Raw genomic sequence first — 24,533 nt, forward strand, 5'->3', positions numbered from 1 at the left:
GCTAACGCAAGTAGAATTTTGGGTCAGGAATCAAGTTGGTACTGTGGCGACCGGGCGGGGCGTTTTCTGAAGATGGATTGTTTCGCCAAGGATTGCCACTGGCATTGAGATGATACAACCACCCCTCATTTGAGTTCGAGATTAAAGCACCTTGCCTTCGCAACACCCAGAATATGATAATATGCAGCTATACAATTCCAAGAGACTGAAAGCCTCGATAGTATTCACAGTCGCTATGAACGCTCACAGCGACACTGAGTCTTATGGGCAACCCCTAGGCTCTGTCAACAACTCTGATCCCATGCCCCCCACAAGAGTATCTTCTAGTCATTTTATGGTGTCGAGCATAAAAACGGCATCATTCACAAAAAGCGTAACTGTCTCAATTCACCCATGTTCACCTCAAATGATACGATGGGAGTCCTTTCTTGGACCCTGCTAGCCGCACATCAAAATTCATAACTACGGGAATAGTAGCGCAGCCCCTCACGACCGGTCTGACAGACTTACGGGCGAACTGGGCATTCTGCGAGATCTCGCAGATTCTAAGGCTGGCAGAACATCGCAGTATCCCACTATCGCGGGATACAGCGAGATGTTTTTCTCTAAGACGTGTAGTTTGGACCCTTCATTATACAACAACTATCCAGATCATCACTTTCAACTACTAAGGCTATCTAATTATCAACTCTCATCCCTCATTGCGGAGGAGCGCGCTCCTGCAACTCGCCAACACCAACACCATGGCTGACGTTCTTCCATCAAGCCGGAGGAACAATGTTGGACAACTGGTAAGTGGATACCGCAATGGATTTAATTGAGAAGCTGACAGAGATTCGTAAAGAAACTATCTACGGCGCGGGCCGCCGTGGCCGCACCACCATCACCGAACAGGGCGAAGTTGAAAACGACAGCCCGAAAAGCTTTGTCGAGCCTAAAAGCATCCACAAATCGAGCGAAACGGTTATATTTCGAGGATATACCACATCGAATTAAATGTTACATAGTTTCAGCAAAGGACGACACCGACGTCGGCCGCTCTCATCGGCCTCACCGACAACACTCCATCAATCATGGGCCCAACAACGGTTTACGGTATGACAAACCTATCAGCATCAGAGGTGCATCGACTGGCCACTATTCCTTTTGCGCTTTGCAGGACTCCAAGTCATCCGTGCCAGAATCTCCATTTACACGATCGGCTACTCCTCCACAGCCCGCATTAAAGGTATTACGCCTCGGCCACCTCTCAGTCATCAAGACCAAAGAACCTACTCTGGGTCATCTCCTCGCAAGTAAGTATTTCAAGGACTTATCGACCTTCGTAACGGAGATTCTACGCGGAACCGCAATCGGAAACATCACAGTGCGTCGTCCTGAGAAGAAAGGGTGGAGCCTCTCGCACGAATCGGCGATTCCAATTCCACTCAACGACGTGCTACTCCGGTCACTAATTCCAACGAATAGTCGAACTATATGTGGCAAAACAGATGGACCAGTCTTGGAGGGTCTCATTGCCATTGAGGATATAGATATGACTCCATTACGGCTTTGGGACGATGCCGATTCTCAAGTAGCTGTGGATGTGGATGGCAAGGACGTTTCTTCAAAGTGTCCTGCCTCCGAAGAGATCCTCGTCCCCAAGGTTCCAAGCTTTAAGCTTCTGGAGTCCATACCGGAATGCCCTGACGAGACTCACGAACAGTGTGGAAGTTCAACAACTACGCCACCTCTCTCAGACACACCGGAAGGCGAACCCAGCCGGGACACTGGGAGTGGAAGCTTCAACGCCACCGGAAATGGCGGTGCAACACCCTTTGAAGGCCAATCTTCTTCACCTAGCAGAGGCACAGACACAGAGAACAAAGATCAAAACGTGTTGGCCATAGATTCTCACGAAGTTTTACCTGCAGAGGGTTTTCATCATCTTCCCTTGCTCTGTATTCATGCGGCAGCGAGATATCCGTGTTGTAATGGGAAGGGGCATTGGGCACCCGAGTTCCGGCGTTTGTGGAGGTATGTCTTCGAATCGCATAATATAATATATGCTGACAACTAACTAGCGACCACTACCTGAATCACCATATACTCTATGAGGAATGCCAGCGCTGCAAGCGCTTATTTGAGGATGAGTGCTCTTGGACGAAGCATGAAGAGCTGCTTCAATCGCTCACTCCTTGTGAGAAGCTAAGCCATCGTGATCTTCAAGCTCAAAATGATAAACCAAATCGGAAAGGGATAACTAAAGCTCGGAAGAAAAAAGTCGAGGAAGCTATAGAGCAATATGCGAAGCATGGAATTGCATCTAGCGTATGCAATAAAGACGAACACGACAAGTGGGTTGATGCTAATCTCAAGCTCTACATCAACCAGTCTAGCACTACAGTAGCAGCAGCGCGACTTGAACTGGGGAAGTGGCTAGTCGCCTGGTACATCATATTTCCTGACGTCGAAATCCCTAGTAATCCATGTCAGTATACCCTCTAGCTCCATTTATAGCTTTTGCTAACCATTATTAGTTACGGTGACTATTTCGCATCAGGAACTTCTTGGTCGCGTTTATGGCGAACTTGTTAACCAAGCAAGGATGGGAAACCTCCCTTATTTCAATGAACCGCAGCGCATTCTCCTCGCACAGATTTTCCAGAAGGGGATAGGTCAATGGCAACTTGAACAATTACAGGCAGCACAGACACCAAAGACAACACGTCAACCGCCGAATAGTTCAACGGCGAAGCGCCAACTGGCGAAACGTCCAGCAGCGAAGCCTCAATTGGGGAAGCGGAAAGCGATCAAACGCCAAAAGATTGCAGAACCCGAGCCTACTCAGGCGCAGCTAGAACCTACAATGAGTCCACCAGCGCAACCGCCCTCCTTTGTTGTCTTTGGGCAAGACCCTAGGTTCGGTACCACAGCGAGCTCGTCTTACACCCCTAACCCTTGCGATGGTTTCTCTTTCGGTAGCTCCACCCCGACCGATCCTACCTCTTACAACGATAACGGCGCCCCTTATGATGATAATGACCCGTTGGTAACTGTAGCGAAGTTATCAGAAAACGGGGGTCAGTCTAAACAGGGAGAAGGGCTAGGACCTAGTTCCATGGATTTGAGCTTTTTTGGGGCTCAGCATAATCCCCAGATTTCCCCTCAAAACGCCTTGACGGGTCCATACTTCGCAGGAAGCAGAGATCCGGCGACATTAGGGGCAACATTAGGGGCAACATTAGAGGCAACATTAGAGGCAACATTAGAGGCATCATTAGAGGCAACATTTGAGGCGGCATTTGAGGCGGCATTTGAAGCGACGTTGGAGGCGCCATTTGAGGTGAAATTTAGAGATTGGGTTGACGAAGACTCCAGATTCAAGTAGCCTAGTTCATTTCATGTTAACGGACGTGGGAGTTTCGTGTATATAAATTGCAATTTTGTTTTTGATTCAGGTGCTAATGTTCTTTCTTGAATATAGACGCTTATATAATGGAGTTTCTGAAGCATAAATTACGGTCTAATTAAATAATCCATCATTCTAAATTCTAACTGATGCGGAGTACTACTCAAGTCCTGTTCTCAATTACATCCCCAGCCCCAATCCGTTCGTTTCAAGCTGACCCTGAACGCTTCTGGTCTGACCTCTTCAACATTCCCATCCGATCCAATCTTGAATACAAAAAGCGATATCCCAATGCCACCATATGTGGGACTATCGAGGAGAATCCAGTCCGCGGCGAGATAGCTCATCGATGTGAACAACCCCTTGGGTGCCTCTGCGCTTGGTGGGATCGGCGCATCAAGAGATGCGACTAATCTGAACGCCTCAGTTCCCGACTCCGAGTCTGAAATGGATGGTACGAGCCGGTATGGGCCCGGTCCAAGTCTTGCTGGCAGCGCGGCAAGAACGTCGGTGCCGTTGCTGGTCCAAGACGATATCACTATACCCGGCGCAGCGCCCACAGTATGGTTGACCGACAAGGTAAGTGACGACTCTAGCCCTGGTATGGTTGAATTGTACACGCCTGCGAACTTCTTCTCCGCTTCTTTAGCAGCCTGGGCAGCCAAAGCGGGTACGATAGAGTCAGTGATGACTTCCGCGATCTGCGCCACGACACTGAATCGCAGCGATGATATACTGCCTGACAAAATCGAGAAACCCGCATTGTAATCTGGTAAGAGGACGATAAAACCGCTGTATGCGCCCGAGTCGCCCAGCTTGGTGTAAATATCCGTGATAACACCCGATGCGTGCGTGTAGCGCAAGATCTCCCACGGGCGGCCGATTGAGTACTCGAAGTGCGCGGTGTGCGAGACGGGCTTAAGCCACTTGCGCGTCTCGTCATCGGGAAGAAGAGTGGAGTTGAGGATGCCGACGCCAAACTTGGCCATATCGTTGGTGGTAGAGAGGAGGCCACCCGACGAGGTTAGGATGCCGGCATTGATGTCGAAGGCTGTGAGGTCGGGGATGACAGAGTGGTGCCACTCGGATTTGGGTGGCACCGTGGCGTTGGATGATTTCATGCCGAGGGGCTCGAAGATGCTCTCGCGGTACACATCTGCCAGGGGTTTGCCGGTGATGTTTGCGATTGCGACGCCGAGCAGCACAAAGCCGGTGTTTGCATATGCCGGGCTTGTCCATGGAAGGAGCGTCGGGGGTCGGTTCTGGATGCTCTCGATGGACGGTATTTCGTTACAGGCACTGTCGGTGCTATTATAATTCTCGGGAAGTGCGCATGGCGGGAGACTCAGGGGGTCGTTTGGATTTAGAGGTGGTAGGCCCATGGCCGTTATTTTTGCAGGGTCTATAATTTCTCCAACTAGAAATGGGTCGCGAGGAACCCCCGCAATCTGAGCCGCAAGAGCACTGAGAGTGACTTTACCCCATTCAGTGATATGAGTAGGATCATCTTCTCCGGGTGTATTTTGAGTATAATTGGCAAGTGTAGGAACAAAGTCGGTGATAGGACGCTCCCAGTGAGTGCTGTTCAGTTCCAGCAAACCTGCAAGGACAGTGAAGGCCTTTGTAACGCTGGCCATGCGGTAGATGGTATCTCCATCTACCTTGTTTGTACCGTTTGGCGCATTCGCAATCTCAGGAGAGGTGTAGTGGAACTGCATTTTGCTGGCAGCAGGGTCATTCACCGAAAACATGCCGACTGAGAAGGTGATATTCTTCATTGCAGCTATGGCAACCGGGACTCCGTCTTCGTTGCCATCACTGAGGTATTTATGGAGGGTTGCCGTAGCATTCCTCCATGCTACAGCGACAAGGCTTTTGTTGCTGGCTATGTCCACGGGGGGTTCGTAGCTAGGTACTAGCAAGTCTGCCAGTACTGATCTCGAACATGTCGGGATGAGAAGTAGGTTATAAAGTGGAAAACGCATGTTGAATCTTCCAAGGCTTTACAGCAAAGGAGTACTGTAAGCTTTGTTATACTGGATGTGTGCTGGTCCTGGAACTTTGGAGGGCGACATGTTGTTCGTTATATAAATTTTGTCTCTCATCGCCAGTCGCAGATCCACGGGGTTCCAATATCGCAACATGACGTATAATAACCCAAGTGGGTTCAATGTGCCGCTGCTGTCAACACGTTGTGGCTTCGTAAGTTTCTCAAACAAGTGATGATTTACGCCGAGACCTGGGGCGGCAAGTTGATGGTGAGGCTGAAGCGTCGCACCGTCAGCTTAAAAGTGAAATCCGGAAATGATAGAACAATATCAAGTTGTTGATGGATGTTACTATTCCCAATTCGGCTCAATGTGCCGCTGGATTCCCAAAAATAAGCAGGGTTGAGCTGCTAACCACGCTAACCCAAGCAGGACCGACGTGGCGCGGGGCTTAGCGTTCTCCACCCGATCCCAATGCCGATCCCCATCAGTGCGGAACGCAATCTGGGGTCCAACTTTAAAAATCACTCGTTCAGTTGCTTCGGTGGCCCCGTAATCAGCCCCGTCAGCAGCGATTCATGTGCCGAAGGGAGGGGTTGTTATGGTCCACAAATTTAAAACGTACTGGCACAGTTGCTTTGGCAGCCAGTCAGCCGTAATTAGCCATCAGAGGCACAGTATCCGTAGATGTCCTCGCAGCTTTGAGTGACGGGGAATGCAAAATAATATAACAATATTTATATTCCTTTCTTTCTTACCACAACATAAAAAGACATAGCTTCATAAACTCGCTTTCCTCAAACGGTCTATCTTTGCTTTCAGGTCTCAGTTTATCTCTCAGAGAAATAGCGCGAGCTTTACAAGCTTGGCTCTCTGAGAGCATATCTTTCTCGCCATACAAAACACTCAGCTTGTAGTTGGCTCGCGCAAGCTGCCCTTCGGCCTCGGTTAAGGTCTCTGATATAGCTATAAGCTGTTTGAGGAGCTCGCTATTTAGCGTTAGCCTCCAGTCTCTGTGTATTCAAACAAGCTGAGAGAATCTGAAACTTACATAGCTGAGGAAAGGCGCCCTTGTCGGACAAGCATATCTGCGACATCGTATAGAGAATCACATGTTTTGAGTCTGTTTCCTTGTAATTTCTGACGGAATGTGAGAGCTTTGGATGCAAGCCGCATTGTGTCATCGAGACGGCCCTGTCGCCTGCTTATTTTAATGCCTACATCCTATCTTCGATTGGCGATGTGGATATTGAATGGGTCGACAGCCTGTCGTGTCATATGGAGTTCGATCCATACTTGAACAAACTCTTTCTCTTTCGATATCCCTCATTTTGCCTCGCAAATATTCCTTCAGATGATCCTGGACAGTCTGAAAACAGTACTATATATGCGTGTGCTACTTCTCGGGATGTCACTGGGGGACAATAGGCCACAAAGGCCGACGTTGCCCATATGCTGCAAGAGATAATCCTGTCATATCGCCTACTGTTCGGGCAAAGTAAAGCAAGCCGTCAACTGTTCCAGACTCTCACACCATTTGAGAATATTCCAGAGAATGGAAAAGATACATTTCTTGAACAGCTTTGTTGTCGGAAACAATACCAATCTAATCCCAACGGTCCTAAGCAAGAGCGAGAGACATACGATCTATCCCATGATTTTCCCATTCTTCGGAGTCGATTATTGCCGCTACTACGACACCTTGCGTCGAAGAAGCCACGCACCTGGAAGCAATTATGGGAGGATAAGCGCGACTCTGCTTCGTGGCTCACATTCTGGGCTGTGATAATAATTGGTGGGATGGGCCTTATTTTGCTTCAGACTGTACTCCAAATCGTACAGGTTATTCAGCATTAATGCCTCGAGGTCTTGGTAGAGCATTACACCCTCCGCTTTGCCCAGCTTTGGATGACGCCTTCGTCGGTCGCATCATACTCTCGGATGCGTACTTGATCTCCATGGAGGAAAGTGTTCGCCTGGACAAACACCCATTTCGGCTCCTTATTCGCAAGAACTATATCCCGCCATTCGAGGTATTTGCCATCTACTTTTGACAATTCTTCATAATACGTGCGACATGACTGAATGTCAGCTGTACAACGATATATGTGAAGTCTCAACAGCATATTTCGAAGGGCTCGTTTGCCATGAGTACGGATCTTGGAACGATCCACCTGAACGATTAGACTTTTCTCAGTTAAGTCACACTTAACAGACATAAATCCGTTCCCGTCGGTCACTAGGCATTTCAACATTGCGAAATGAGCCTTCGATGATTTTTTAGTATCATATTGTCAGTACGCAGAAATGAGGCTACTTACTCTGCTATGCGCCTGGCCCCATTTCTAGAATCGGAAGGTTAGCTAATTATTGTTAATAACAGTATATCTGAAGGAACTTTACCTTATTGTCAATGTTGAAATTCTGTAGCCCTCGAAGGCCATCGACACCTAGTTGGAGATACAGGATATATGTAACTAATTATGCATTAGAGTAGCTGTAACATATGTTAGACTGTGAAGGAGACTCATGGTCATCGTTTGTAATCTCAGAGTCTGTTGTGAAACCAAAAAGCGAGAGTAATTCAGGATCGTCCATGAGATATGCGCCGACAAGCTCAGCCCTGCATTCATCAACTGTGGTTGCCAACTCTCCAAATTGGCTTGTCCATGTTTGGCCCGGCTTGTACCAACAGGTGATGGCTTTTCCCGTGAGGGGGAGAATACCGTGCTCTAGTGCTGTTATGGTAAGCAGATGTGATCAAAGCCACCATTAGGACAAATGTATGTTCTTCTATCCCGTAACGACGAAGAGAGCTAGATTGGCCGGAGTATCCCCTCGTAGCTCTAATATGAGCTAGGTTTATTTCCATATTTAGATAATGGTACTTACACATCAAGGTTTGGGATTCTCCGCTATGGGTTAACGTTCGGCTCACTGCCTTGCCACATTAAACAGCAGTCGGAGTTAAGCGGGTCCTTCTAGTTCGCAAAGTAACCAGCATACTATTTTCCCACACAGACCAAGGCAGGCCATGGCCTAGCTGGTTTCACCATGGGTGATGACGTAGAAGAATATAGAGGTGGTCTGTAAGAATCAGACAGAGCGGCATCAACACTCGCTTGCAGTGGCTTGCCAGAGTGCTAGGAATATACGAGTTGTTTGATAAGTACGCTGATGTTCGTCATACACCACTCATCCGGACAGCAGGCTCTGGCCATCTAGAGTTATCATCTCGCCGGATTATATTGCACTCTGCACGATAATCTCTCAACAACAAAATACTCGCTGTCATGTCGTCGACACACGTAGCTGAAGTCAGCAACATCGTTAACAATGGCACATTCCGTTCCGAAGTAGGCCGGAAGCAACTGACGCTTGCGCTGGGGGGTCTATATATCGCCTCGACTACCGTCACTGCAAAGCCATCTCTGGTCTGGGAAACCGAAACTGGTTATCCTCGGTATTACATTCCTGCAAAGACGCTCCACAAGGATATCAAGACAGACAGCCCCAACGAATCAGTCAGCCTTGCTCCAGTTAAGACGGTCAAAGGAAAAGATGGCCAGCCACATGCTATCATCGAGAGCCTGACTGTGGGATCCAAGAAGACAACATGGGCGAGGTTTGTCGATGGACCACTAAAGGGATATATCAGATTTGACCGGAGCGAGCTTGGTAAGATAGCCTTTGCTTTGTCCCCCCATCTATTCAATGCTGTTCCAATGGCATTGAAGCTGCCAAAGTCGTGATCTGAGACGGACACAGACGCCTGGTTTGAGAACGGTGCTCTCGCCAAGGCCATCAAGAACCCCTACAAGCGCATCGACACCCACGCCGTCACCCACGATATTGTGATCAAAGTCAACGGGGAGATAGTCGCGCAGTCAAAGGTGGCTGTGATTCTCAACGAGACTAGAGCTAAGGGAGTATACTACCTCCCCGCGACGAGTATCCTGGACTGGGGAAGCGTGGAAAAGAGCGATCTGAAATCGGCCTGCCCGTATAAGGGAGAAGCTTGGTATGGCGGCCTACGGAGTTGGGTTGAGCGAACAGCGCTAACCAAGGCTTGACAGGTACTTTTCGTTGACTGTAAAGGGCAAGAAGTACGAGAATCTGATCTGGTACTACCCGTATCCCACGCATGAGAGCAGCGCTATAGAGGGTCTGTTCAGCTTTTACAACAAGGAAGGCGTGGATATCCTGATTGATGGGGTGAAGGTCTAATACTGCATGGCCTAATACTGTTACGGCTCCACCCCATCATTAGCGCCGGACAAGGGATTGGCTGAGAAGCTGCATAAGGGAAACTACAGTCATTAGTCGAAAGGAGGTTATGAGAACCCAGACCACGTGATCCCGATCCTTTGTGATCCAGGATCGTATGAGGAGCGTCTAGGTATCACCTAGGGATCGTCTAAGTAGCAGAGAAGATCCATTTGGCAAGACGCCACTATATAAGTAGATAGTTAGTTCTTAGATAGGAGCTTCGTGCTCAACTTAATATAGTATTTGTTATATACTGTAACGTGTTTTAAGAAAGCCTTTGTGTCTGATCCCCTGCCTCCTCTGATAAGTAAACCAACGTAACAAAACCTCTGTGAGTCTTATAGTTTAAGACCCAGCGTTACAAATACTTCAGATGAGCGGGTTCTGTGGAAGCCGGCTTGCTACTAAGAGTAAAATCCTCCGGCATGGCCAGTGCCACCAGTGATAAATACAAGGTCGTTTGCCATCTGAGTATACATATATACACAGAGATGAGGAGGGATTATTCAGTGGCTGAGGGAACCATGAAATTGATACCAGCAATCTAATATTATCAAGGAAGGAGTGTGTAAGCAGCAATGTGAAGCCACTGTAATTCCTGCTTTCAAATCATTTAATGGTCCACTGTAGTCTATCGCCACGGGGTCTATTCATCAGCAAGGAGACTAAAGTGGCAGATAAATCGCCATCCGAAGTTATGCTTTAGCGATGATTCAAACTGCCGACGTGAGTTAACATTCAGAATTTCCTAATTTAGAAAATGGTAACTAATTACTTAATCAATGTTTTTTAGACTAGACCGTAAGAGTAATATTTTAACATTCTGAGTGGATACACTACAGTAGTGCGTTGACAGGGATAAGATGGAGCTTATTCCATTTTTATTGGAGCGAATTCCCTAATTTGGAAAATGGTATAGTGCTTACTTAACCGAATTTCAGAGGACGCATTAACTTAAGTAGCGCGTGTTACATAGGCACCCAGTGCGAGCCTCGCAGCGAATGCGAGTATTACCCTTTTCATACACCGCCTTTTAGTGTGTTTCAAGCCCGTATTTGACACATCCCTAGCATGAAATCAATCAATCCTTCAATCAACTCTCAACAACCATTTTCTATGGAGCTCTCCGCACAAATCGACCATATGATTTTGATTACTAAATGTTGGCTTGCGGTGAACGTTTCTTTAGGAACTACTCCACAACACCAAACCTTTTATCAGCTAGCACGCTACGATAATCCAACCCATGTCCAAGAATATGGGTTAGATTACACTAACAAAGAGACGAATTAACTACGTACCAACTTGAGTTGATTATGAATGCACTCGAGACGAACATATATAAAGAGTGTGAGGATAACCTCCTGGGTCATTATATTCATCGTCCAGCAGGGAAAGCATAACAACACGGTCAGCTCCTGACTGTTCCATCACGAGTAATCTATTATAAATTCGAAGCCTTATTTCCCAAAGCTCCTAGTCCAGCCCTGGCTTCAGAAGTCATGACGACTTACAGCACAGCCGAGCCTCAATACGTCGAGGTCAATGGCACGCGCTTCGCATACCTTCGTTTCGGCTCAACAGCTAAGACCGACGTCCCTCTAGTGTTCCTGCAGCATTTCAGAGGCACCTTCGATCACTGGGATCCAGCGCTGATTGATCCCATCGCTGCTGTCCGCCCGCTCATTCTCATCGACAATTCAGGCGTTGGAAAGAGCAGTGGCACAGTTCCCGGAACGTATGCAGAGTGGGCTTGGAACGTCGTCGCGGTCGTTAAGGCCCTGAACATTCCCCTGATTGATGTATTGGGCTTCTCTATGGGAGGTTTTGTGGCCCAGATGACAGCCCTGAATGCACCAACTGTCGTTCGCAAGCTCGTCCTGGCTGGCACTGGGCCCAGCGCTGGTGAAGGTGTCGAAGGTGGTGACCCGCTTGCTACTCAGCGCTTGGCCACCGCGTCTAATGAGCAAGAAGCGCGCGATGCTTTTTTGACAGCTTTCTACTCGCTGACGGCAAAAAAGCAAGCCCTTGGCGACACATGGTGGAAGCGCATGAACGCTGCTCGCTCGAATCGCTCCGACTACGTTGGTTCTGAGGGTACCAATGCTCAGATCGGCGCCGTCATCCGGTGGGGGAGTCGTGACTTCGCGTCTGAAGGCTCCTACGACCGTCTACATGAACTTAAGATCCCCGTTCTCGTCGCAAATGGCGACAACGACGTTCTCATCCCGACAGTCAACAGTTGGGTCATTTTCAAGAAGTTAGCCAATGCGGATGCCCACCTACACTTGTTCCCGGACGTCGGACACGGGTTCCTGAACGAGTATGCGGACCAGTTTTCGAAACTGATTAACGTATTCTTAGATGCTTAAGTATCAAATGAAGGCAGCACACTGGATACTAGTGGAATGAGACTGGATCCTCTTGAGGGGATGCTATTTGTTATAGAGTTGGTCTTGAGAAGATCTGTCTAGTCGAGATCTATTCAGTCTTAATAGCCCTTCTATAATATTATCAGCAAATACCTCGTATACCACAACGAGGTACTTTATTTCTTATATACTGCGAGTTTTTCTTACTGAGTATCTCATATACCACAGCGTATATAAAGTGATATTTGAGATATGTAATCAATCTTATTGCTATTATAGTAGGGAAATCCGGTGATATTACGGAGTCAGGTGGCTTAGGGGAGGAAGCTTTGGTCCAACTCCGTAGCAAGCTAGCCCCACTCCTTTGGACCAGTAGCTACGAGGGTGTCCGCACTGAAAATAGCTGACCTTGTGACATTGACTTTCAATGGGGACCGATTTACGCTGTAGTTGTTACTTTCCCTACTGACTTTTTAACGGAGCTTGATTCGAGGCGCAGATAACCACTCGTAGCTCTAAAATGGGGCCACGATGTCAGTGTGGACATGATGACCTACCCCTGTTGGCAGGCTTTGAGAAACGGACTAGGACATTTCAGCGGCCGAGGTTTCCAAGAGTGGAATAACAGAGAAATAAAGCTCGTCAATGGGGGGGTGGTAGTAAGCTATTCGCTTCAGAGCGGCACGATAGAGCAACGGCTCAAGGATAATAGGCGGGTGCATCTAAAAGCGAATCTATTCCATGCTCATATAGAGAAGTAGAAGGTCTAGAGCGACAAAGGTCGAACATATCTTTAGTTCTATAATATAATTAGGTCTCTCCACATCTTTGCGTTCTTGGCTATGTTTACTGTGCACAATGTGGATAATACAGTCAGCTTCAAAATCGGATTCCTCTTTGTAGACTCTTTAATATTTGTTTGAGCCACAATGCCAAGACATTGGAGTCATTACTAGAGATATTCTGGTTATTTAATTTTGTCATTATTGTAGCCTAAGCCGCCTTTGAGACTCGATGATGACCATGTCTTCCATGATATTCTTTAAGATTCGATTCAATGCTAACCCTTTCTTCTACCGTTTCCTTTAAGGCTCGATGATGAGCCTTTACATAGACCGTGGTATGCATGTATTCCCCGAAGGCAAACAGCTCTCTATAGTAAAATTACAATGATATTCAAGGGTTTAACATTTGAAGTTTTACGCTCCAGCCGCAGTGCACCATCATCCGCTAGCACCATTATGGCTAGCTAGAATTTATCCATAAGGCAAATGTGCGTTTCAATTATAAGTCATCCGGATCTAGCGTACACCAGCGCCTTTCCAGCATAGCAAAACACCTCAACTAATCCCAAAGTTAGTGTCGACCCCCTTATAAAGGCATCACTAATATTTTCGAGGCAGGACAGCCCATCGATGTTCGAATAGGGGACATATTATCCTACATTCAAGAAGAAATGCCAGAGGAACGACCGCCGTAGACATTACTGTCAATCTAAGTATTGCTACATCCGTAAGCAACGATACCCCTCTACTGCCTACGGCTCTTTCGCGAGCGCTTCCCACCCGCTACCAGGCTAAGATACTGTCGAAAAATACGCCCGATTGTCGCTAGACATTAGCAAATTATGCTGTTTAAGGAGGCGTCAGAGTTAAAGGAGAAGGGCAATGAGGCCTACAGACAGAAGAACTATATCGCAGCATTTTAGACTTATTCAAGTGCCCTCCATATTCTTAATGGCAAAGACACATCTCCAGCTTAGATTCAGCTTCAGCTCGATCTCCATTCCAACTAGGTCCAAACTTGCATCAAGATGAGTAAATATGATGGCCAGGAACTTATGGACATGAACAAATTTGCGCTTCGGCACAAAGATAACATGGACAAAAACAAGATGTCTAAGGCCCTTTACAGATGTAGTTGCTTTTTTAAAAGCGTCAAGGACCTAGTAAAAGCATTAAGGACGTATCAAACTGCTCTAGATTACGATCCAGACAATGTAGAAGCTCAGGCTACGTTGAAAAGAGTAAATATAATACTGTTAGGCCTATAAGACCCTACGCTTCAATATGCTACCGACCGTGGGCTTTTCAAGAAAGGAACTACTGAAGTCCTTTCAGTAACGGGAGAGTGTTCCATTTGTTCAGAACAAATGTATTTAGAAGACCCGTGCCTTTTGCTAAACTGTTCGCATTCGTCTCACCAAATGTGTATCATAACATGGCAACGCGACATGTTACTCATCATGGGCAGATACAGAGCATTTCACTTGTTCTATATGCAGAAAACTGCTGAAGTAGCTTGCTGATAAGCTTAAAATATACGACCAGACGAACCCATTAGATAAATTGTATACCGAAGTGACTTTACTAAGCTTTCTTCTAACTGTTTACATAGCTACGGAACCTACATGATACCGCAACAGAAGAAGAAGGAAGATCTATGGCGAATATATTTGAGAGGTTTAAAGGAGGAGGGTGTCGGCTGCAGATGGTAGTAAGAAGAAAACAGAGGGGAGTTGAGGTCCGTCGAAGTGAGAGTTGTCGGATTAGTGTGGGAGTGCAGAGGAAGTGATTCAGGGTGTTATTAGGAAAAAAGTCGAATATTGAAATCATGCGAAACGTTTAATATAACTGCCTCTGCTCGCAGTTTGTGTAGCAGAAGGGAAAATGTCCTATGTGTGACGGCAAACTTGTAATGGCTCTAACTCTACCTGCTGCCCCCCGTCAGCTGCCATAAACGGGGCTTTCGCAGACATACAATACAGCTTCAACTGTGTTGTAGTGCTCTCTGCTATACAGTATCGAGATGGTCATTAGTGGTAGAGAGTGCAGCGGACCCGACCTAGCTCCCGGAGATGAGGGCATGTATGGTAGAAGTTTTTGAAGATACGGATGGCCATGTTTGGGAGTTGATGTGGTCGGCCAATCAGGAGTAGATGGAGAACGCGACGGCTTATGAGAACGAAGCAAGTGAAGTGCTTGTGAAGTCTCGTGGTGGGAAAGGCATACGTCGAGACCGAACATAAGTAGTGCTGCAATAAATTGTTCAGGTTCCGGGAACTCACTGACAAGATTGGCTGTTAAGTTCCATGTGACCTATGGAATAGACGCTCAAATTGCAGGTGCGGTTGCCAAATGTGGCTGAAGAAAACCCTTGATAATGTGGCAAGTGAGTCAAAATGAGATTGTCTGGCATTATCCAGATCGGTTTTGTCCCTGCTGAATCATATTCGTAGCCCCTCAGTAAGTTGGGGGCCGCGCTAAGTTGGGGAGCCGCGAATAATTAAGGATCCACTCAATATAGTTCTGACTACGCAGTACGGAGAAGTGTACTATTTGGTGGGTCCTCGGGAAGCATGGCTAAATGTGATTGGTCAGTAATCACCATTATCCCAGTTAGGAAATATTCGATTTCTGCTTGGGTTAGTTAGTAAGTATCGTCGATTGCTAATCGATTTTTCTCTCCCGTAAATACGTAGACTGTCTTTATCAGAATGGGGCACTAAGATCTGGTCCCTGACGCACCGCATGGCATCGCCATTTGGAGATTATCCTTATGTCATGGTAGGTGTTACTAATGTGAGCACAGGACGACGGCACAGCTGAGGCGAGCGCTTGTTGGCTCAGGAGTTGTTGCGCGCCATTTTCCCGTTTAGGAAATATTCATCCCCATCACCAACCAGGCTTAACTTAGAGGGCGTAGATAACCAAAAGCACGCTTTCAAGTATCCCCAGAGACAAAGCTGGTTTTAGCCACCAGCCTTCGTCTATATAACACTGACTTCATACCTACCTTTCGTGCACCATCAACCGCCCAGCCTACTCGCAAAAATAGCATCAATACGAACAAGAAAACATCCATCCTCCCTCTTCTACCATCAAATCACTACATAACCGCAGGCTTTCACCCTTGCCATGTCGTCAATCTGGCTTATCACTGGCGCGAATCGAGGGATCGGCAAAGGAATTCTCTCCCAAGTCCTTTCCCGACCCAACACAACCGTTATCGCCGCTCTCCGAGACATTTCTGACTCGACTGCGACAGAACTTGCTGAAGTCCCTGTTGCTAGTGGAAGCAAACTCATCGTTGTCAAGGTCGATGCAAGCTCCGATACCGATGCTCAAGATGCTGTGGAATCACTCCAGTCACAGCATGGTATCAGCCATATCGATGTCGTCCTGGCCAATTCCGGTATTCTCACGCAGTGGGGCCCGGTCTCTGAGGTGACGCCGGAAGACCTGCGAAAGCATTTCGAGGTTAACACCATCGCTCCGATCAAGCTCTTCCAGGCCACGAAATCCCTTTTAGAGAAGTCGGAGAACCCCCGCTTCTTTATCACCTCATCAACTATCGCCAGTATCGGCCTCATGGACACTATTCCTATGCCGACTATCGCCTACGGCCTCACTAAGGCGGCCGCCAACTACGCCACGTCCAAGATCCATTTTGAGAATCCAAAGATCAGCGCGGTTGCTCTGCATCCGGGCTGGGTCCAGACACGCATGGGTGAGCATGCGGCTGACATGGCGGGTTTGGCAGAGATTCCGGTTACTATTCAAGATAGTGCCTCTGGTTTAATAAAACAGGTAAGCACAGATTGTTCAGATATGCCACTCACTCCATGTTTTTGATGAATGATATCTAATAGTCGTTATAGATTGACCAAACTACAAAGGAGACCCTGTCCGGCAAGTTTGTGGGCTTTGATGGCAACCCTGTTCCTTGGTAGAGAATGCATAGAGCCTTGGAATATAGCGTAGATGTCATAGTTTGCGTCTCGCCGAGAATTAGATTTCGATCAAGTTTAAGACTCACGTCATCCACCTGTATTATGACTTTCTGAAGTGCAGATCACCATACTGGAACGATCTCTGTAGGTTGTCAGCATTATCCTAGTTAGGAAATATTTGATCCAATAATATTGAAGTCCGCCGCGCTTCAATAATACTGGATCAAATATTTCCTAACTAGGATAATGCTGACAACCTACAGACAAATCACATTTAGCAATGCTTCCCGAGGACGCACCAAATAGTACACCAGAAGAAGACATCGCCCCCGAAGACCCGCTATCCTCCATCCTCAACCGCCTTCCCATTTGTTCACGAGACTGCCGCAAATGCAGGAATCCTGAACCCCTTAGTAGACTCAGCTGATACTGCTAGATCACGGTCTCGACATCGATATCAACGAGAAAACCTCCAAGCTCACAGAACTCCTAAAGCCAGCTTTCGAGCACCACCATGATAACATCATCCAGCAAGTCCACGAATATCTCACTCACGGCGTCAACGAGAAATGCCCAGCACTGAATGCAGTCATCCAGATCGTCGGCTCCCGAGGTGATGTCCAACCTTTCGTTTCCTTGGGCAAGGTCCTGCACGAGAAGTACGGTCACAGAGTACGAATTGCTTCCCACCTAATCTTCAGATCCTTAGTCGAAGAGAACGGTCTCGATTTTTTTAACATTGGAGGCGATCCTGCTGAACTTATGGCTTTCATGGTCCATAATCCTAGTCTTATCCCAGATATTGCAACTCTTCGAAGTGGAGAAGTTGGAAGGCGTCGACAAGGAACCCATGAAATGCTTGTTGGATGCTGGAGATCGTGTATCGAGGCAGGAGATGGCACTGGAGACCCAATATTTGAAGCTAAACGACAAGTAGAGGACGGCATTCCATTTATTGCAGATGCCATCATTGCTAACCCACCGTCATTCGCCCACATCCACTGCGCTGAGAAGCTTGGAATCCCTCTTCATCTCATGTTCACGATGCCCTGGTCACCAACAAAGTCCTTCCCACATCCTCTAGTCAACGTCCGGTCCTCCAATGCTGACGGCGACCAAACGAACTTCCTCAGTTACGCTCTGGTGGAAATGATGACTTGGCAAGGTCTTGGCGACGTGATCAACAGGTTCCGTCGCACCATTCTCAATCTTGCATTCATCTCTCTCATGTGGGCACCAGTAATGAACAGCAGGCTACGAATCCCATTTACGTACTGCTGGTCGCCTGCTTTGATTCCAAAGCCGAAGGATTGGGGACCACACATTTCCATCTGTAGTTTCAACTTCTTGTCTCTTGCCTCGTCATTCACACCTGCGCCTGAACTTCTCAAATTCCTTGCTGACGGCCCACCACCTGTGTACATTGGCTTCGGATCTATCGTCGTTGACGACCCTGATGCGATGACCACCATGATATTCTCTGCTGCTAAGAAACTCGGGATCAGAGCCCTCGCACCTAAAGGATGGGGTGGCCTTAGAGGCGAGGCTTTGACAATTCCAGACAATATCTTCATGCTTGGCAACGTTCCCCACGACTTCCTCTTTCAACACGTTTCTGCTGTGGTTCACCACGGTGGAGCTGGTACTACTGCCGCAGGTATTGCTGCAGGTCGTCCAACTGTTGTCGTCCCATTGTTTGGCGATCAGCCATTCTGGGCAAAGATGATTGCCGGAGCGGGTGCTGGGCCAGAGCCAATTCCATTCAAGAAGTTGAGTGTGGGTAACCTGGTGAAGCAGCTTGAGTTTGCTCTTAAACCAGAGACCCTCATCAGGGCGAAGCAGCTAGGAGAGAAAATGCCTAAGGAGGATGGTGCGGGAGAGGGAGCTAAACTGTTCCATGCGCATCTTGGCGACGAAATTAGATGTTCTGTGCTTTCAGATAGACCAGCTATATGGAGAGTCAAGAAGACAGACGTCAGATTGAGTGGACTTGCGGCCACTGTTTTGATCAATCAGGGGCTGGTTGATTTGAAGGATCTCAAGCTGTATGTTACCCTTTTTGTCTCTTATCACATGTTCTCATAACTGACACCTCATAGTTACCGACCACGAGAATACCAACTCGAAGACGGCCCTTGGGATCCAGTTTCCGGTGTCACCTCCGCTCTCATTAGAGCCCTTGGCTCCCTTGCCATGGGCGTCGCCGATCTCCCCACTGAATTCTATCACGGCCTAAAAACGCAAATTGACAACCACGGCTCCCGGGGCTCCCTTTCTGGCACCGCCAATGACTCCTTGACTGATCTCAACTCCAGAGACTCATCCTCCACTTCCCTCCCCACCGGTAAATTTGAAACTATCGGCGCCCGGCGCCCTGCCTCGGAGGCCATCAACTCCTCCTACCCCTCCATGCACAAAGCAAGCACCGACACAGCCTCCATCACCAGCACCACCAGCACTAGCACCGAAAAGGAGCCCAAGCCACACTACGCAAACATGGACGCCATTAACAACATCCAGCTGTCCCCAGAAATCCTCCCAAAGCTCAAGAAAGAGGAGAAGGAATTTGTCGCTAAAGAGCCATCCCGATCCTCTGATATACTGGATAGGTCCGACCCCGCCTCCCCCATCTCGCCGCACCAGCTCATTAAGCACCGCCCTACGCACTTGAAGAGATTCACAGCCCACGCCGCCGAATTTCTGCTCAAAGCACCTCTCGACCTCTTCTCCGCCTTGTCAGGCGGCTTTCACAACGCACCAAAGCTGTACGGCGACACCACGGTCCGCCACACGGCCCCGATCTCGAGCTTCCAATCTGGTCTCCAGGCTGCTGATAAAGACTTCGCCCTCGGCATCATCGACGGCGTCTCCGGCCTCGTGACGCAGCCTGTGCACGGCGCTCAAGAAAACGGCATCGGGGGCGCCATGTCCGGCGTAATAAAGGGCGTTGGCGGCCTCGTCCTCAAGCCCGTCGGGGCCGTGACCGGTGTACCAGCCAACCTGCTCAAGAGTATCTACAAAGAACTCGAGAAGTCGACTGATTTCTGCCTGCAGACACACGTCATGCTCTCGCGTGTTGCTCAGGGTCTTGAGGAACTGCTCATCTTGCAGGAACGTGGCGGGTATGAGACGGTCGAGAAGGAGATCATCGGGAGCTGGAGAGAGGAGATGCGCAAGGCGGACGACAAGAAGAAGGGCATCGCGTGCGTGGTGAAGGGGAAGAAGCACACATGCTCGCACGGCCTCCACTTCAGTAAGCCGCGGCACATGACGTTTGCAGAGTCTGCGCTCGTGGCGCAGGAGTCGGGGCTGCGGAAGCAGGGGTGAAGCCCAAGGGGCGGTTCACGAACCATCACAGTTGGTATGACAAGGGGAGCAGGATTGCGGTGGTGCCGGAAGAAAATTTGATGGATGGGGTGGATGATCGGGGGTCGATTGGGAGTTCGAGGAGTAGCATTATTAGTGTGGATAGCGTGGGGACAAAGATGGAGGTGCATGTTGGGATGGGGTGTTGATGCGGAAGTACATGACGATTCATGAACTGGTGCATCGGCTGAAGAGGAATAGTGGGTGAGAGGCTATGTTTCGGAGTCCGGATAAGAAGTAAAGAATCCTGTACGGGAGTCGTAACAGTACATTCCACAAGTATAATGGCTACCAAGGCACCAAATCATACGCTTGAACTATAATTGTGATTGCTCGTGACACTGTCTTACTTTTGATACGCAGCAGAAACCCTACGACACCCCTATTACGCTTTGAGTATATCGTGGATGTTATTCACGGCCTGGTCCTCATTACTGAGATGTGCAGCACGCGTGATAGCGGCTAGGGCAATTGTCTGGTACTGACTATCCTCCAATCCGACCCCATGCTGTCTACGGAATCTACTCCATCTCTTCAATGGAGGGTCTCCGTTTTCTATGGAATTTAAACGGCCGACTGTGTGCGTCTAAATGGTGTGGACTAGCTAACAGAAGTCGTGTCATCAAGGGCATGCTCTTCAGCCCATTAATGCAGCGGCCGGAGAACAACAGGTCCATCGCAGCTGCCTTGCCCCCAGGACGACAGCGCAGAAGTAATGAAGGGAATTTCCAGGAACTGTAAAGAAGGTCTGCAGTTTGACACTTACCCAGTGCATCGGATCGGCCTTAGTCCAAATTGAAAATTATAATCTGGTGGTCGGCATATTTGCAAACCCAAATATTCAGAAACGATATCTTTTCGAGTCTTCAAATGAAGGTCGCTATGCGTGTCTGCCAGGTGTCCGGCCAAGTTTGTAATTGCAAGCCTGCTGCGCGTCCACTATTTTTGAGAACCCTAAGGACCCTAATGACTAAGCCGTAACCCTGAGGGTTTGACGATGTCAGCTTAGGGCCGCGCTGCTACTAAGGTTAGGTCCTGCGTAATTCCTTACATGAGGTAATTAGGATCTTAGTGGAATCATGTTTTACTTATAACATAACTTAGATTAATATTCTTTAGTGTAATATTCTTAATATTAATTAGTTTATTATCTATTAGGCATAGGCTTAATATTTAAAATATAGGACAAACCTAGTGTAGAAGGAGTTGGATTTAGCACTAGCTTTCCAACGGCTGCGGTATAACTCAAGCTCGCTGCCCCTGTTCGACGGCACACTGAGGCCACGACGTCTCTTTTCACACATCTCTAGTTCCTCATCTTCGGGGCAATTGATATCATCGAATAGATAGTCGTCCATGCGATGGCTTGCACAGGGTTTAGATGATGGAGGCGGTTGCGTGGCCAACGGCTTTGATTCACTTCGCTGGCTGGAGATGGTCATTTTGCCGCTTTGTTATGAGGGTTCCGTGATAAAGCTTTGATCTACGATTCTAATTTGCAAGAATCCTGAAAGAGAAGAAAGGAAAGGTGTCGACAGAGCTGGAAGTTAAAGACGTGTTGTCAAAACCTTGTAGCCTCGTTGCTTACATAAACCAATGGCGGGGATGGACGGCCCCGACCAGGACAAGCTCCACGCCTTCCCATTTAGCCATCACGTGCTTATGGAATCAGAGTTAACGCAAAATAAATGCATTATGTCACCATGTTAAATCAGCATTAAAGCCCCAAATACTTTGAGACGCGCAGTCGGACAATATTTTCGGGTTTAGAATTGACCAAGACGATACAAAGTTAGATTGAAAATGAAGTCATCAAGTGAGCCCTTTCCTATGATGTCTCTCTGTTGGACTGTGGCAGAAGCTAAGGGAAAGCAATTCAGCGGTGCGAGGTCCAGATAGGATAACGTGCTCAACACCGAGAATCGTTGATTCTGAAGCAAGTCTTGGCCTACAATTCGTGAATACAACTAGCACGACGACAATAGATGACTCGGCTAAACGAATAATTCGAGAGAACGCCTCTCACTATGGCCGCAGAGCTAGGGCGCCTTCACGCAGAGCTTGCCCAAAGCCTCCATCAATGAAGCGTACCGATGGTTCCACGACGGGCCAAGTTCACCGATTCAGACTCGGCCCAGAGGGTCTGAAACTGACGTCGAATAAACGAGCGAATAAACGAGGCAAAAGAAGCCTGAACTTCACGAGTCCATCCATCGGTTCGGACAAGCAGCCTTCGGCGGTCAGAGCATCACCAGCGCTCCAACGTTTGGCTGGAACTTCTCGCCTGGCAGTGACGAGGCCAAGGCAGAGAATTATAGCTAGGGAAAATGAAGAAAATAAATTATTCCCAGAATCCAGCTTTAGGACTGCAATCGGGCCACCACCAGATGATTCTAGTCAAGAAAACGTCGCGGAGCTCGTAAGATGGACCAAAGAGCAACAGCTAACCTGGTTGAAAACACTGCTCTACCCTCGAGGTAGTTCCCTATACGGCGTAAGTTCTTGCGCTATGGATCCGTTTGACGCCATGTCTTTGAACATCACCCCTCGGGAGCAGATCTTGATTCGCGACTACTGTGAGTACAAATCCAAATATGGAGTATGAAATATGAATGCTACCCTCACAGTTCTCTTTTTTGTTGTCTCAAGTGGTTTTATGCAATGATTTCCATCATTATCAATAGCAGTTGGAGCGTTGAAGAATTCCAAAGCTTCCGCCCCCAAAGTAAAATTCTGATGATGTGCCTGATTTCCTCTATCATTATATTGCTCGCTCCATGCCGAGACTTTCATTTGACGATTCACAACATATTTCAAATTACTAACTTAACAACAGTTAAAGATGATTCACCTCTAATACCATACTGTAAAGCCTTCTTCGGGCTTGCAGTTCAAGACGAGGCAGCATTCCAGTACGTAATCCGGCCTATAGTTTTCCTAGTCGGCATTGGTTCATGAAATCAGACCCTAAATATATCTTAAAATATGTTGGACGAAACACGCCGGATAAGACGTGTCTTCGCAGCTCATCAACTCTGACTCTGTTAGCTAACTGAACGATGCTGATTCCGAAATTCCTAGTGCTGTGCTCTCTCACTACTCGGCGACCTTTCGACTGAAGTGCCGATACGGGAGTCCAGTAGAGAGCCTACTTCACCTTTCGAGTGCAATCCAGATAATCCACGAGAGACTTCAAGACCCGACGGAGAGTTGCAGTAATGGTACGATGAGTGCAGTTGCCACTCTGATCATATATGAGGTTGGACTCCCCTTAATTAAAGTGGGTGTATCAAATGACGCAAAACCGCTGACTATTATGCCAGTCGGCCAATGGATCACTTCCTAATATAGAGCTTCACATGAGAGGTTTAAAAGATATGGTGACGAGGCGCGGTGGTTTCGAACGGGGGAACTTTCCCCTCGACCTAAAACGATTGATTACTTGGTAAGGGATTGAGTCACCCTGGTGGGCTTCCACTGCCGTCATATATCCAGCAAGAGCTTGGAGCAGAGGTGAATATATATGAGTTGCGGACAAGTGTTGCGCTCCTTTTCGAAGCCAACTTCAATGTTCTGAGAAAGCAGCCTAACATACTCTACTAACTCAAACCAGGGCAGATTTGAACACGGCCAATGACTTGTGGCAGCCTCCACGCTTTCCCGCCTTTGAGCCCCCGCTCGCCGTACTCCCTCCTACGGAAACACGTTTCTGCCACCAGGAAACTACACAATTCGGAGTGCCATCGTCCATCATGCCTTCTACCAAACCAAATATTGACACCGTCATCGATGAACTCAGAACCTTCGCCACCGAACTGGCAGTAGTAAGCCGATCCCTCAGTCCTCTCAACCGTTCCCGCATCCAAATCAGCGACGAAATTCAGCACATGGAACGCAGGATTTTCGACCTGATTCACAACCCTCCCGCATTCAAGAACCCGCTCGACCATTCCTGTGCCATTGCAGCTCTGATATACTTGCGTGCAAATTTGCGAGACAACTTCTGCAACTTCGGCGTTGTCAAAACGAGCAAACTCCAAGTTGCGTTGCAATCAGTCTTTGAGCTGGCTGATTTGTGGAAGTGGGGCTTGGATGTGCGGAGTCGAGAGAAACTTGTCTGGGCGGTGGGATTTGGCGCGGTGTCTAGTGATGGTGGACCTGAGAAGCCGTGGTTTGTGAGACTGTTTAGGGATCTTTGCGACACATTTGAATTGCGAAGGTGGGAGCGTGTGAAAGATATTTTCAGAACTGTGTTGTGGCAGGACGAACTGGATGATGAGGGCATTAGACTTTGGGAGGAGGTGCAGAAGACTCGGTGTGGGTAATAATACAAACACCTGGGCGTCTGAATATCATGCAATACAATATTGGAATTGAGTATTGCAATATTAACCAATGTTCTCAATAGTACGCAG

At 48.0% G+C, this 24,533-nt stretch overlaps 10 protein-coding genes across 10 annotated transcripts; 6 read left to right on the top strand and 4 right to left on the bottom strand.

Moving 5' to 3' along the window:
* Window positions 1-743: 743 nt before the first annotated feature.
* VE01_07971 (uncharacterized protein) lies at window positions 744-3,444 on the top strand (the record flags this gene model as incomplete). Its single annotated transcript, XM_018277399.2, has 4 exons — window positions 744-791; window positions 845-2,016; window positions 2,064-2,470; window positions 2,520-3,444. 4 exons carry the CDS (start codon window positions 744-746, stop codon window positions 3,368-3,370), a joined length of 2,478 nt encoding a protein of 825 aa, XP_018128301.1. The 3' UTR covers window positions 3,371-3,444.
* Window positions 3,445-3,451: 7 nt separating this feature from the next.
* On the bottom strand, window positions 3,452-5,702 carry VE01_07972 (uncharacterized protein). Its single transcript, XM_018277400.2, has one exon. It carries the CDS (start codon window positions 5,374-5,376, stop codon window positions 3,568-3,570), a length of 1,809 nt encoding a protein of 602 aa, XP_018128302.1. The 5' UTR covers window positions 5,377-5,702; the 3' UTR covers window positions 3,452-3,567.
* A 431-nt stretch (window positions 5,703-6,133) lies between these two features.
* Window positions 6,134-6,555, bottom strand: VE01_07973 (uncharacterized protein; the record flags this gene model as incomplete). The annotated part of the gene is made up of 2 exons (XM_018277401.1): window positions 6,134-6,368; window positions 6,431-6,555. The coding sequence occupies 2 exons, from the start codon at window positions 6,553-6,555 to the stop codon at window positions 6,134-6,136; spliced, it is 360 nt and encodes a 119-aa protein (XP_018128303.1).
* Window positions 6,556-7,259: 704 nt separating this feature from the next.
* VE01_07974 (uncharacterized protein) lies at window positions 7,260-8,275 on the bottom strand (the record flags this gene model as incomplete). The annotated part of the gene is made up of 5 exons (XM_018277402.1): window positions 7,260-7,646; window positions 7,701-7,724; window positions 7,783-7,856; window positions 7,884-8,117; window positions 8,272-8,275. The coding sequence occupies 5 exons, from the start codon at window positions 8,273-8,275 to the stop codon at window positions 7,260-7,262; spliced, it is 723 nt and encodes a 240-aa protein (XP_018128296.1).
* Window positions 8,276-8,672: 397 nt separating this feature from the next.
* VE01_07975 (uncharacterized protein) lies at window positions 8,673-9,606 on the top strand (the record flags this gene model as incomplete). Its single annotated transcript, XM_018277403.1, has 3 exons — window positions 8,673-9,057; window positions 9,148-9,400; window positions 9,456-9,606. 3 exons carry the CDS (start codon window positions 8,673-8,675, stop codon window positions 9,604-9,606), a joined length of 789 nt encoding a protein of 262 aa, XP_018128297.1.
* A 1,067-nt stretch (window positions 9,607-10,673) lies between these two features.
* Window positions 10,674-12,290, top strand: VE01_07976 (uncharacterized protein). Its single transcript, XM_018277404.2, has one exon. It carries the CDS (start codon window positions 11,151-11,153, stop codon window positions 12,018-12,020), a length of 870 nt encoding a protein of 289 aa, XP_018128298.1. The 5' UTR covers window positions 10,674-11,150; the 3' UTR covers window positions 12,021-12,290.
* Window positions 12,291-15,706: 3,416 nt separating this feature from the next.
* Window positions 15,707-16,808, top strand: VE01_07977 (uncharacterized protein). Its single transcript, XM_018277405.2, has 2 exons — window positions 15,707-16,609; window positions 16,681-16,808. The coding sequence occupies exons 1-2, from the start codon at window positions 15,938-15,940 to the stop codon at window positions 16,750-16,752; spliced, it is 744 nt and encodes a 247-aa protein (XP_018128299.1). The 5' UTR covers window positions 15,707-15,937; the 3' UTR covers window positions 16,753-16,808.
* Window positions 16,809-17,032: 224 nt separating this feature from the next.
* Window positions 17,033-20,149, top strand: VE01_07978 (uncharacterized protein; the record flags this gene model as incomplete). Its single annotated transcript, XM_018277406.2, has 3 exons — window positions 17,033-17,123; window positions 17,189-18,797; window positions 18,852-20,149. 3 exons carry the CDS (start codon window positions 17,033-17,035, stop codon window positions 20,077-20,079), a joined length of 2,928 nt encoding a protein of 975 aa, XP_018128294.1. The 3' UTR covers window positions 20,080-20,149.
* A 932-nt stretch (window positions 20,150-21,081) lies between these two features.
* On the bottom strand, window positions 21,082-21,662 carry VE01_07979 (uncharacterized protein; the record flags this gene model as incomplete). Its single annotated transcript, XM_018277407.2, has 2 exons — window positions 21,310-21,662; window positions 21,082-21,088 (listed from the first exon to the last, which is right to left on the bottom strand). The coding sequence occupies exons 1-2, from the start codon at window positions 21,558-21,560 to the stop codon at window positions 21,082-21,084; spliced, it is 258 nt and encodes an 85-aa protein (XP_018128295.1). The 5' UTR covers window positions 21,561-21,662.
* Window positions 21,663-21,785: 123 nt separating this feature from the next.
* VE01_07980 (uncharacterized protein) lies at window positions 21,786-24,533 on the top strand. Its single transcript, XM_059463922.1, has 6 exons — window positions 21,786-21,934; window positions 21,999-22,694; window positions 22,955-23,030; window positions 23,200-23,377; window positions 23,442-23,563; window positions 23,732-24,533. Exons 1-6 carry the CDS (start codon window positions 21,922-21,924, stop codon window positions 24,441-24,443), a joined length of 1,797 nt encoding a protein of 598 aa, XP_059319516.1. The 5' UTR covers window positions 21,786-21,921; the 3' UTR covers window positions 24,444-24,533.

Source organism: Pseudogymnoascus verrucosus (genome assembly GCF_001662655.1).
Source record: "Pseudogymnoascus verrucosus strain UAMH 10579 unplaced genomic scaffold scaffold_37, whole genome shotgun sequence".
Classification (NCBI taxonomy): domain Eukaryota; kingdom Fungi; phylum Ascomycota; class Leotiomycetes; order Thelebolales; family Thelebolaceae; genus Pseudogymnoascus; species Pseudogymnoascus verrucosus.

Coding starts and splice junctions, on each gene's coding strand:
- VE01_07972 (XM_018277400.2), bottom strand. CDS start 5,376: ATGCGTTTTCCACTTTATAACCTACTTCTCATCCCGACATGTTCGAGA.
- VE01_07976 (XM_018277404.2), top strand. CDS start 11,151: ATGACGACTTACAGCACAGCCGAGCCTCAATACGTCGAGGTCAATGGC.
- VE01_07977 (XM_018277405.2), top strand. CDS start 15,938: ATGTCGTCAATCTGGCTTATCACTGGCGCGAATCGAGGGATCGGCAAA. Junction 16,610..16,680: donor CCTCTGGTTTAATAAAACAG/GTAAGCACAGAT, acceptor TAGTCGTTATAG/ATTGACCAAACTACAAAGGA.
- VE01_07980 (XM_059463922.1), top strand. Junction 22,695..22,954: donor GATCTTGATTCGCGACTACT/GTGAGTACAAAT, acceptor ACTTAACAACAG/TTAAAGATGATTCACCTCTA. Junction 23,031..23,199: donor CAAGACGAGGCAGCATTCCA/GTACGTAATCCG, acceptor CGAAATTCCTAG/TGCTGTGCTCTCTCACTACT.